This window comes from Lynx canadensis, chromosome B4 (genome assembly GCF_007474595.2).
Source record: "Lynx canadensis isolate LIC74 chromosome B4, mLynCan4.pri.v2, whole genome shotgun sequence".
NCBI lineage: Eukaryota > Metazoa > Chordata > Mammalia > Carnivora > Felidae > Lynx > Lynx canadensis.
Window position 1 is genome coordinate 132373808 of NC_044309.1, and position 12814 is coordinate 132386621.

At 57.6% G+C, this 12814-nt stretch overlaps 1 protein-coding gene across 1 annotated transcript in view; it reads left to right on the forward strand.

Annotated features, from left to right (window-relative positions):
• CACNA1I (calcium voltage-gated channel subunit alpha1 I) overlaps positions 1-12814 on the forward strand; it is a 102638-nt gene that overhangs the window by 55637 nt on the left and 34187 nt on the right. The window contains 4 exon segments of the mRNA XM_032594039.1: positions 2224-2539; positions 4092-4184; positions 7529-7841; positions 10413-10834. Coding sequence (XP_032449930.1) covers positions 2224-2539; positions 4092-4184; positions 7529-7841; positions 10413-10834 — 1144 coding nt within the window.

Sequence of the window (12814 nt, forward strand, 5' to 3'; positions counted from 1 at the left end):
CCGCCAAGCATCTTGGCCATTTTTATTTCTTCTGTGAAATTTTTCTCTTTTCTTCTCTTTTCTTCTCTCTTTTCTTTTCTTTTCTTTTGTCCTTTTACCCCCTAGTGGGGGCACAGGTGGTTTTGAGTGACAGGTGGTTTTAACATAGTCTAGATGTCTTCTATTTGTTTTATATATTGCCAATACTTATCCCAGGACAGTGGCAATCTCTAGCCTGTTTTTGTAAATAAAGTTTTATTGGAACACGGCCATACCCACTTGTTTACCTATTTCCTATGACTGTTTCGCATTTCAAGAGTGCAGTTGAGTAATTGGCACAGAGACCATATGGCCCTATCTGGCCCTTTACAGAAAAAGTTTGCCTGCCTCTACTATTTATTTATTTATTTATTTATTTATTTATTTATTTAGCTTGTCTTTTTACTTAGTATGCTCTCTTTTGTCTCATAGAAGTTTTACATTTTTATATAGTCAGTCTTGAACTTTGCCTTTGTAGAATTTGGATTTGTAGATTTTATCCAGGAAAGCCTTACACGTATATCTTTTTTTTCCTCAATTATTTCTTTTAAGTTTATTTATTTCGTTTGAGAGAGAGAGGAAGAGAAAGAGAGGAGGCAGAGAGAGAGGGAAAGAGAATGAATCCCAAGCAGACTCTGTACGGGCAATGCAGAGCCCGATGCGGGACTCAAACTCATGAAATGTGACATCGTGACCTGAGCCCGAAACCAAGAGTCAGACACTTAACTGACTGAGGCACCCAGGTATCCCAGGCCTTATATATCTTGAGTTAACAGAAATATTTCCCGTTCTCTTGTAATATTTTTGTGATTATGTTTGTTGCATTTATGATTTTTAATCCACCAGAAGTTTATTATTTTAAATTTTGTAATATATTTTGGTTAACCTAATATATCCAAAAGATTACTATTTTCAATGTGCAATCAATATAAATAATTAATAATGAGATTATTTACATTCTTTTTTTTTTCTTTTGATACCAAGTCTTCAAGAAGTTTATTTTTTTTTAAATTTTTTTTCAACATTTTATTTATTTTTGGGACAGAGAGAGACAGAGCATGAACGGGGGAGGGACAGAGAGAGAGGGAGACACAGAATCAGAAACAGGCTCCAGGCTCTGAGCCATCAGCCCAGAGCCCGACGCGGGGCTCGAACTCACGGACCGCGAGATCGTGACCTGGCTGAAGTCGGACGCTTAACCGACTGCGCCACCCAGGCGCCCCAAGAAGTTTATTTTTGTATATGGTGTGAGGTAGGGATCTATTCTTTTTCCAGATAACAGTTGTCTCAGAAGCATTTATTGTTTAATTTTTCTTCTCCCCATGGATCTGAAAAGGTGTTTCTGTAATAGACTAAGTTCTGTTTTATGTATGGGTTTGTCCCTGTGCTCTGTGGTATTCCATGAATCTTTCTGTTCCTCTTGCAATACTATACACTCTAGTAATAATTGTAGTTGTATTTTGCTGTCTTGTAAGACTGGACTCCACTCCTCTTTCTCCTTTTAAAAAAACTGTCTTGCCTATTCTTCCATCCAGATAAATCCTAGAACCATCTGTCCAGGTTCCACAGACACAAACAAGTTGGGATTTTGATTGGGTTGCAATGACTCATTGTTTAACCTCACAGGATGGGCGGGGCAGAGATTGTCATCTCTGTCTTACAGATGAGGAAATTGAGGTCTGGAGAGAGGAAGTTAACAGCCCAAGGTTACATAGATGGGAAGGGGTGGGGCAGGCAGAGGATCAGATCCTCATCTGTTGGATCAGTAGAATTCAACGTTTGTTGATTAAACGTGTACTCTGTGCTGACCGAACAGTGTATGGGGACTGGGGAGCCTGAGACCCCGTCCTTGTCCTAAAAGAGCTTCAGGCTCCAAGAGTAGTTGGGTACATATGCCCTAGGAGCAATGCGGGTGTGTGCAGGGCACAGTCTGGCCACAGCGGGTCAGGGACTAGCCCTGCTCCATCCTGGGGAGGCCCCCTTAGGGAAGGGACCCTAGAACTGACTGCAGTGGGTCAGTGGGAGATTTTTTGACCATGGGGAAGGGCGTCCCAGGTGGGGGAACAACATAGGCAAAGGTCTAGAGGCAGTGACAGGACCTGTTGGGACAGTTCTGTCACACTATGTGGCCTTTCCCCTTCCTGCTCCTCCTGGTGGTGACCCCTCCCCTTCTCTTCTTTTCCCCCCGCCATCACCTGTGCACAGACAAGGGGATGTGGCCCTGCCCCCCTACTACCAGCCAGAGGAGGACGACGAGATGCCCTTCATCTGCTCCCTTTCGGGGGACAATGGCATCATGGGCTGCCACGAGATCCCCCCACTCAAGGAGCAGGGCCGTGAGTGCTGCCTGTCCAAGGATGATGTCTACGACTTCGGGGCGGGGCGCCAGGACCTCAATGCCAGCGGGCTGTGCGTCAACTGGAACCGCTACTATAACGTGTGCCGCACGGGCAGCGCCAACCCCCACAAGGGTGCCATCAATTTCGACAACATCGGCTACGCCTGGATCGTCATCTTCCAGGTGAGGCCGCTCAGGCCTGGCACCAGCGCACAGGCTGGGGCCCGGGAGACTGGAGTGGGGTGGGGTGAGGGGCGGGGGGGAACAGTTTCTTCTGGCAGGGGGGGCTCTGTGCTAGGTGTTGGCCGCCTGTTTCATTGAAATCTGCCCGACTTGCTGGCGCGATGGGCGTTATCGTGCCCCTATTATAGACAGAGCAACTGAGGTTTGAGAGAAAGGAAGCAAGCTATTTGATGGATCACATGCTGGTTAGTGGAGAGTCAGGATTTTAACCCAGGGCCGGGTGCCCCCAAAGCCTGTGCTCTTTGTGGAACCCCAGGTTGCCTGGGGACCGATGGATCCCGGCAGTGAGGTACAGACCTAGAGGGGAGAGACCAGATTCGCGCCTGTTAGAGGGGCTGACCAGGCAAGGCCTGCACACAGGACGTGGGGGAAAAGACATTCCTGGTGGAGGTGACCACCTGAGCCAAGGCCTGAGTGCAGGGAAGGTTCAAGGTGAGCACCAAGGAGCTGTCTGTCTGTCTGGGTAGAATCTCTCGGACGTTTTTCGTTGATCAGTCAGTAAGAAATACATTTTACTCAGTGCACACATATACACACACTCACAGTGTTAACTTTACTGTGTGCCTTGCACGGCCCCACTGCGCTGCAGACGACCGGGGTGGGGCGTGTTGAGGAAACGAGGGCTCTAAGACTGGGTACCGCTTCCTGCCTCTGTGCCTCAGTTTGTCACCTTTAACGTGGGGGTAATAACAGCCCCCTCTCACCCTGAGTGGCTGAGAAGAAGAAGCTAGATGATGGGAGCCGAACAGTCAGCCAAGTGTGGAGTGAGCGCTTGGTAAAGGTCACCTTCCCGCTGCCCTCGGAAGGAAGAACAGGGCTGGAGCAAGGGGTGGTGGCTGAGAAGCCCCGAGAAGAGGGGAGGGCCTTATCAAAGCGGCTGCTCTGTGTGCTTTGCTCTGGGGAGCATCGAGATCACAGAATTCAGAGCTGCAAGGCGTGATGGGATGTGATCACAGCCCAGCAGCTGTGTTCTGAGACCCTCAGCCCCCAGGGGTGTGAATGGGTTGCCTGGGAGAGGGCAGTTGCTAGGGAGCGCCCAGCGTTTGCTCTGCCTCCCTCTCTGGGAAGGAGAACGGGGGCAACAGTCACACCAGCCCCATCATAGCCACACTCCTGGGCTCAGCTGAGCTGTACCCTAGGCCCAGCTGGTGAGCTGGAGTTGGAGTCCAGGGCCCCCTGCCTCCAGCCCTCCTGCCTTGGTGAGGGAGACTGGAGAGGGACCAGGCTCAGGTCTGGCTCCCCGCCTTCCTGGCTGTGTGACAGAGGGCAAATACTGTAACCTCTCTGAACCTCAGTTTTCTCACCCGTGTATGGGCGACGAGGATGGCCGTCCCGTGGAGCCTTGTGGAGGGTTCGAGAGAGAATGTGTGCCCAGCAGTCTGGCACACAGTGGGGCCTCTGTCTGGGGCGCTGCGTTGGTCGCCTGTCTTTCCTGAGGGTGCCGCCTTTCCTGTCTCGGGCTCACCGGTCCTCTGCTTTGTTCTGGCTGCAGGTGATTACCCTGGAAGGCTGGGTGGAGATCATGTACTATGTGATGGATGCTCACTCCTTCTACAACTTCATCTACTTTATCCTGCTTATCATAGTACGTGTCAGGGTAGCTGGGGCTCTCTGGGGAAGCTCACGGACCCAGGGGCCAGGGATGGGGCTGGGGGGTTCCCAGGGAGCCCCTCAGAGCCAAGAGAGCTGAGTGGGAGGGAGCAGGAGGGGCAGGGTTTCTTTCTTTCTTTTTTTTCTTTTATTTTAAGTCATCCATACACCCAACACGGGGCTCGAACTCACAGTCCTGAGACCAAGAGTCGGGTGCTTCACTGACTGAACCAGCCAAGCCATTTTTAAATGCCTCCGAGCAGCGGGTGACTGAAGGGACTCATCAGCGCGGCTGCGGGAAGCATCCATCACTCTCGATTGCCTTCATTTCTCATTTCTGGGCGTTTAAGACCATCTAGTCGCTCCTGCTCGTGTTTCTCTGCCTCGTAGTCTCTGGGAATACATTCTTCTCACGACCGTAGCTAGGTGCAGCCCCAGGATGGGAGCTTGTCTAGGGCTCCAGCTTGTTCCTCTTTTCCCGTGGTGGGAAGGGGAGATGCTCTGAAACAGAAGCCGGGGGCTGCTTCCCCACAGGGCTCCCTGAAATTCTCGGATGCAGGGGGCGGGGGTGGCTTAGGGGGTGGAGGCGGGGCTCTGTCTGCCTCACGGAGCAGGGTCCTTCTGGGAAGCCCCTCCTGCCTCCCTCCACAGTCCGCCCAGAGCGAGCTTATCCACCTCGTCATGCCTGACTGCGGCTTCAGCCACAGCACAATCCCCAAAATGTCAAGGTGATTCTCTCCTGGGCGAGTCAGTGCTGGCTCACTCCCTACTGCTGTGAGGCTGGATTCTCTGGTGTCCCGATGGTGGGAGAGGGCATGCTTGGCTCTCTGGGGCAGCACCTTTTCCTGAGCTGGTGGCACCTTGACCTGGGGGTTCAGGACAAGCTGGCAAGTGACCCGAGACGTACCTGCTGTTGGTTTTGCTCTGATGCCTTCCTGGGGGACGCAGGGGCCTTGGACCTGTAAAGAGACCCCCAGATAAAAAGAAGGGGGTTGAGACTTTGTTCAGCATTGCCTTTCATCCATTGGTTTGTTCATTCCCCAGCACCATCAGGGAGACCTGCCCTGCTCCAGGCCCTGAGCCGAACACTGGGCACTGAGCAGTGAGGTGGGCCCGGCCTTGTCCTCGAGGAGCTCACAGTCTTGGGCGGGGGGCGGGAAGATGGGCTACGCTTGACATTGACCAGACAGCATATTAGGAGCCACGGCAGAAGGAATCCTGAGAGGTTGAGGGAGCCCAAAGGAGTTTTCTAATCTAGCTTGGAGGAGGAAGAGGGGAGTGGGAGGCTTCCTGGAGGAGGTGATTACCAGAACTGAGCCTTAAAGGCTGAGGGCAGGCAGCCGGGGGGAGAGCCTCTTGGGCAGGGGGCAACTTGCAGAGACCTTGACATGGACAGAGTCCTGATTGGAGGCACTTCGAACCACTGGGGTTGCTGGAGGAGCCTCGAATTCCAGAGAAGCACTGGAGAATGTGGTCTGCCCCTCCTGATAGAGTTAGGGGTGGGGATGTCAAGTTGGTAACTCCCAGCGTGACACGAGCCACGTCTGTTAGCTCCCCCGAGTCCCGTGGGGGATGGTGACGGCACCTAGGCTTATGGGTTCTCAGGAGGATTAGATGAGACAGAGTCTGAGGCGGGCATGACCCCTGGCACACAGTAAGCCTCAATAAATGTGCCCTGCCACTTTTACTGCTGGTATTTTTGGGCCCCAGGTGGCTCTGTCACAAGAGAAAGGGTACTGGCAGGGGGCTGAGGATGTTGAACTTTTCTGGGTGCTGGGAAGGGTCCGGAGAGCAAAGCCTGAACCACCGGGCTTCCGTTTTGCCCTCACCATCCTGGCCATGCAGGGGCACCTACCCATTCTGTTCCCCAGGTGAGGATCCTGAGCCCCAGAGAGGTGAGAGGTCCTCAGCCCTCAGACTCTGGTGCCCAGCGCTCCCTCTGGTTGGAAACGTGTTAAGCTTGTCTTGCCTGAGCCTTGGGTTTTACAGACGGGGAAACGGAGGTCCAGAAGGAAGGGGGGAGCTGCCTGGGTCACAGGGGCAGTGGCTGTAGAGGCAGGCTGTCTAGAAGCCTGATAGGCGTGAGCTCCCGGAGAGAAGGGTCTGCACCCTCTCCTCCTTGGTGACCCGTCACAGGGGCCCGATGCGCAGCAGATCTCCAGGAGACGCTGGAGGAAGATAGAACCGAGAGGGCCAATGAGGGGCATCTTTGTACCTGGGGATTTTCTCAGGGTCCTCCAGCCAGGAAGCCCTCCCCTCAGCCCTCGATAACCCCAGAAGCCCAGCTCCCTCTTTGTGACGTGGGGACAGGAGGGGAGGGTGAATCAGTGGCTGGGACTGTGGCCTGCGTGAACTGCCCGGCAGGTAGCCCGGAGGAGGATGAAAAGCTGATAGGTGGACCCTCCTTGCTGGTAGGGCCGCTGATCTCTTTCAAGGGCTTAGCGAATGCCAGAGGAGGGGTCTGCCCTCTGGCAACTAGGACCTACCTGTGCCCTCTGCGGCCTGTGGAGGCCACTGGAACTGGGCCCTGCATCATGAGGTGGTGGGATTCTTAGTACTGACTGGGTAGCCTCCCCCACCACCTCCATCCGAGCACAGATAAAGCCACACAAGTAAACCCTGTCTGAAGGAAGCTTCTCTTTTGTTTGGATGCCCAACTGAGGCCAAAGTGAAGGCCAGAGAGAGGGTAGGGCCGGGGTGGGACTCAGGGCCTGGATAGCCTGAGAGGGTGTGGGCCTCCCTCCCTGGCCTCAGCACTGACGTCCCTGGCCGGGGTCCGAGGGCCTGGGGGATCGGGCTTCAAAGCGGGTCCCAGTGGGGCCTGGGGAGCTGCCTGGGCCACCGCTGTCCTGGGGCCCTGGCCTCCTGTCAGAGCAAGGCCTCAGCAGTCTTTTCCTGTCCCTATCTGTGCCCGTGCCTCTCCGTCTCTCTGGGCCCTCCACCCTCTGCCCCTCTCTCTCCCCGCCTCCTCGCACCCATCACCCTGTGTCTCCCACGCCCTCCGCTTCTGCACTCTCTGAGCCTCCGTCCCTCCCTCTCGGTGTTTCTCCTCATCGTCTCTCTGTCCTTCCTGCTGGCTCTGGCTGTCTGTCTCCTGGCTCTGTCCTGTCCCTGCTCCGTGCCTCGGATTTGTCCCTGCCCCTCTTCCTCCTGTCCTCCTTTCTGCCTCGGTACCCCTCTGCTTCTCACCCCACCTCTGTCACCGCATCATCACCTCTGCCTCCCCGTTTTCTCTTTCTCTACCCCTTCATTCCCCTCTCCCCCACGTCTGCCTCCCCCCACCAATCTGTCCCCTCTGTTCCTGTCCCTGTCCCTGTCCTCTCCTCCCGTTGGTCACAGGTGGGCTCCTTCTTCATGATCAACCTGTGCCTCGTTGTCATAGCGACCCAGTTCTCGGAGACCAAGCAGCGGGAGCACCGGCTGATGCTGGAGCAGCGGCAGCGCTACCTGTCCTCCAGCACGGTGGCCAGCTACGCGGAGCCCGGCGACTGTTACGAGGAGATCTTCCAGTACGTCTGTCACATCTTGCGCAAGGCCAGGAGGCGTGCCCTGGGCCTCTACCAGGCCCTGCAGAGCCGGCGCCGGGCCCCGGGCCCGGGGGCGTCCCCCTCCGCCAAGCCCGGGCCCCGCGCCAAGGAGCCCAGGCATTACAGTAAGTGGTCCCGCCTGCCGCCGCCTCCGGGGTGCCCCGCTCAGGCCTCGTGTGCCTCCAGCGGGGGATTCTGGGGACCCCGCGACGGCACCGCTGGCGAACGCGCCCCCCTGTCTCCTCGGCACAGGCAGAGCCGTCCGGCAGGTTGAGAACCCGGGTCTTCCCTCGGGAGCTCCGGTCCGTGCCCCTTGCTCCCTCCCTGCTTTCCTGACCCCCTGCCGGTGCCCGGTCTGGGCTGGCCTCGGGCTGGGGGCACCCAGCACCCCGAGCCCTGGAGGATCCCCTTCCGACCCCAGTGGGGTCACACGTGGACCCAGGCTCTGCCCGGGATTCACACTTGAAAGAAACGGACGGTTGTCTATCCTGTCTGGTAAAACGCTAACGCTCCACTCCTCTCAGCCTGCCTCACGCCCCACGTGGCTTCCTGCTGCCACCACGTGCTAGCACGCCAGAGCAGTGACGACCAGCCACCTGGGATAAGGGGGCTGTGGCCACCGTGCCGAGGCATGGTGTGTCGGGGACCAGAGATCTTCTGTCTCTGGGCCGTTAGGCTCAGAAGGGGCTCTCCATTCACTCTCTCGTCTGTTCTAGAAAACGGTCCTGAGAAGAGGGCAGAGTGAGTTATATTATCCCGTTTTCAGATGGGAAAACCAAGGTTCAGACAGGTGAAGGGAGTCACCTGGGGTCACGCAGCGTGTCCGTGACAAAATCCGCATCAGGGACATCAGAGCTGGGTTTGCTGGGCCTGCGTCCAGAGGGAAATGAACACTCCCGCTCAGCTCCCCGGAGAAGGCCAATGCGCCCTAGGAGAGGAGTCCCGCCCCCCAGCTGGTGCCAAGACGGAAGTCAGCAGGGTCCCAGCCCCGGAGCAGGTGCACAGCGTGTGACCTGGACAGCCTGGGCCCCTCTGTGGGCCTCAGTCTCCTGCTCCGTCAGGTCGAGGATGAGGCTCACGCGCAGGGGGAGTCAGCCACCCCCGGGCCCTGCCCCTGCAGCTCTCAAGCCCTGAGATTCTTGGGAGGCAAGCCGGAGAGAGAACTGATGCTCGAAGCTGCCGCCCACCCCTCCTCGGGCGCCAGCCGTCCAGGCGTGGTCTTGCGGGAGGCTCCAGGTGGCCCGTGGGCTGGCCCAGCACGTGGACGGGGCAGCTGGGGTCTGCCTGCAGGGTCCCTGGATGACGCGGGCTTCTTGCTGCTGCCCCCCACCCTCTCCGGGGAAGCTGTGTGGAAAGAAGTCCAGGGGGCTCTCTGGAGGGGGACCTTGCCCCCTGCCCCTGGGCCTCAGTACCTTCCCGCTTCCCCGGGAAACAAGTTTCAGGGGGCCCAGCCCCAGGCACGAGTGGGGCTGAGGTGGGCCTTACTGAAGTGGGATTGACCCCGGGCTTCTGCCTGCCCACGCCGGCTCCCAGGGGATGAATGAATCAGAAGGCCTCGTCCGGGGTTTCAGGAGATATCGGGAGGCAAATCTGGAAAGGGAGGGTAGGCATTACGTGTTTTTCATTCCCTTTAATTATTATTATTCTTAAATGTTTATTTAGTTATTTTGAGAGAGAGAAAGAGAACACGCATGTGGGAGGGACAGGGTAGGGTGGGTAGAGAGAGAGAGAACCCCAAGCAGGCTCCGCACTGTGCCCCCATGGGGCTTGATCCCATGAACCCTGAGACCATAACCTGGGCAGAAACCAGGACTCTGCCAGACGCCTGAGCCACCCAGGCACTCCTCCCTTTAATATCACTAATAGCTTTTCTTTGCTCGCACCAGGAAAACGTGTATTTTAGGGACAGTACAGGTAAACATAAAGAAGAGACCAAACCACCCAGGAAGAACCTCTCTGACACCTCCTTGAAATGGTTAAAGATGGCAGAACTGTGGTCTAAGACTGGTTCAGGCTTCTTAAACTCTCCCTGGGGCAGCACACGGGGTGAACACTTCTGCCCCCCACTCCCTGCTGTGCCTCCCGTCAGCCCCTCCTGCCTGCTTCCCCTGGAGCCACCCCGACTCTCAGGGGCCTTCTAGAGCAAGGGTTTGCCTCCTGCCCAGGGCTCCTGCCTCCCTCCCTCCCCGGGACACAAGCCCCACATACAGGTGGGAGGAGAATTGAAGATGGAGAGGTCACCTTGGCTCTAAGGGGCGTCCGTCTGCCACATCAAGCTGACTCTTTTAGAAGCTCTTTTAGAAACTCTTTCTCAGCCATTTCCCCAAGTCCAATGTGAGCAAGCAGGACCGTGGGAGGGCTGGGCCTCGGGCCAGGAGATGATGTAGCCAGGACAGGCGACAAACACACGTGCCCCAGGCACTGTTCTAGGCACGCCAACACATCCACAGTAGAACCCTCCCCACGGCCCTCGCTTGTCACAGGGGCCAGCCAAGCCCAGAGAGGTAAAGCCAATCCCCCAGGAACTACAAGCCACTCGACCTCCTCACCCAGACAGAACCTGAGCCACAGGAACTTGAAGCACACATGTGTCCCAGGGTTAGCTTGACCCCTGGGGTGGGCAGGTCCTGCCCCCTCGGAGCCCCTCAAGCCTGTGTAACCTGAGGCGCCGACCCTGCCTTGTGTTTGCTTCGCAGAGCTGTGCCCTCGACACAGTCCCCTGGACCCGATGCCCCACACACCGGTGCAGCCCATCTCTGCCATGCTGGCCTCCGATCCTGCCAGCTGTCCCCGCTGCCAGCACGAGGGGAGCCGGCGGCCCTCGGGCCCGGGCAGCACCGACTCGGGCCAGGAGGGCTCGGGCTCTGGTGGCTCAGGTGGTGACTCGGAGGAGGTGGATGGGGACGGGGCCCGGAGCAGCGAGGATGGGACCTCCTCAGGCCTGGAGAAGGAGGACGAGGAGGAACAGGCGGACGGGGCGGCCCGGCTGTGCGGGGATGTGTGGCGGGAGACCCGAGCCAAGCTTCGAGGCATCGTGGACAGCAAGTACTTCAACCGGGGCATCATGATGGCCATCTTGGTTAACACCGTCAGCATGGGCATCGAACACCATGAGCAGGCCAGTGGGGGCGGGCGCTGGGCGCGGGGGCGGGCATGGGCGTGGGGGGAGGGCTGGACGCCTAGGCCCAAGCCGGCCCCACGCAGCCCGGGCTGTTGAACATCCCCTGGGTGTCTGTCTCCCACCTGACCGGGGCCGGGTCCGATTCTGCCCTGTGGCCTCAGTGCCCAGCCCCGGGCCCAGCCCAGAGGAGAGGGAAGCTCCAGGTGTGTGCCTAGTGGGTGAGTGAGCGAGGGAGGTGGAGCTGGTACTGGGGCCCGCTGGGTTGAGATCCAGCTCCCGTCTCCTGAGTGGCGCGGCCTGGACACCAGGCACCCACAGCCCTTCCCCTGTCCGTCCTGCCAAACCTGACTTCCGGTCATCGCCTTTCCCACGAGCCCTCCTGTCCATTCCCCCCCAAACAGCTGGCGTGGTCTTTCCCGAGGCCGGGCTTTCCCCTCTCCCCAACCTGCCGCAGCTCCCCATTGCCCTCGGCACAAAACACAGACCTTTCCTCTGACAGCCAAGGTCCCTCTGTGGCAGTGCCTTCAGCAGGTTGGGCGTCCTCCTGTCCCTGATGTCCCCACATAGTCCACCCTCCACGCAGCCCGGCGGCAGTGAGGGTGGCCCCAGGGTTGCCCTGCAAAGACTGTCCCCCGTCTCCCTCCTCGGCCAACCCTGTGGTTTCTTCTGTCCTCAGCACTGGGTGCGTGGAGTGCAGAGTGGGTGTTGGCTGAGTTCATGGTGTGTCCCAGGCCCCCTGGGCCATCGGGGTTCAGAGACATGGCCCCAAGGGAGATGGCAGGAGCACAGGGAGGATGTGTAAGAGATAAGAGGCTACTTGTAGGGACACAGGAAGGAGGGCTGTGGGGGGTTAGCACACATGTGCCCAGCAAATAGGTCATACCGTGGGTGACGGCCTGTGTGACAAGTCCATTCCTGGCTCCATTCGAAAAACACCGTTTTCTGACTCACCTAGCCCCTGGGTGGGTTTCCTCCGTTGACCTGACCCCTACCCCGTGAGGGCACCCTGCTTGGCAGCTAGTGACCCTGAGGCCTAGGGAGGGGATGTCACTGATCCAAGGTCCCACAGACAATCAGGGGTCAGGTTTGAACCCACATCTTTCTTTTATTTTTTTTTAACATTTATTTATTTTTGAGAGACAGAGAGAGGCAGAGCATGAGCAGGGGAGAGGGAGAGAGAGAGAGAGATACAGAATCTGAAGCAGGCTCCAGGCTCTGAGCTGTTTGTTAGCACAGAGGCTGGCGCAGGGCTCACGAACCGCGAGACCATGATCTGAGCTGAAGTCGGACGCTCAACCGACTGAGCCACCCAGGTGCCCCACCCACATCTTTCTTTAACATTTATTTATTTTTGAGTGGGTGAGAGAGAGTGCGCAAGCTTGAGCAGGGGAGGGACAGAGAGAGAGGGAGACACAGAATCCGAGGCAGGCTTCAGGCTCCGAGCTGTCAGCACAGAGCCCGAAGGGGGGCTTGAACCCACAGAGCCATGAGATCACGACCTGAAGCGAAGTCGGATGCTCAACCGATTGAGCCACCCAGGCGCCCCTGAACCCACATCTTTCTGTGGCAAGACTGACACCCCCACGGGGTTCAGAATGTGGCACCCCCCTTTGCTTTCCTGCCGCCAGCTTTCTGCGGAGGCCCTCTACCCGCCCACTGCGCCCCGCGATGGGCCACACTCTCATTTCCCTCTTCATTAGCTCTCCAAGCGCTGGCTCCATTCAATTTCCTTAAATGCGGCCCCTGGGGCTGCAGCGACACTCTGTTTGGAGCTGCTGGTTTGCCAGCCTTTCCAGCTTAATTAAAAAGGTCTCTGGGGAAGACTGGGGGGAAGGCTGTCTGCAGGGTAAAGCTGGTGAGAGAGGCAGCCCAGACCTCCTGGCCTAGGGCTCAGGCTCCTGGCCTTTCCTGGCCTAGGCTTGCCGGTGGGGTGGGGGCAGAAGCCTGGCTGGGCCAGCGGTCCCGGAGGGGGGTCTC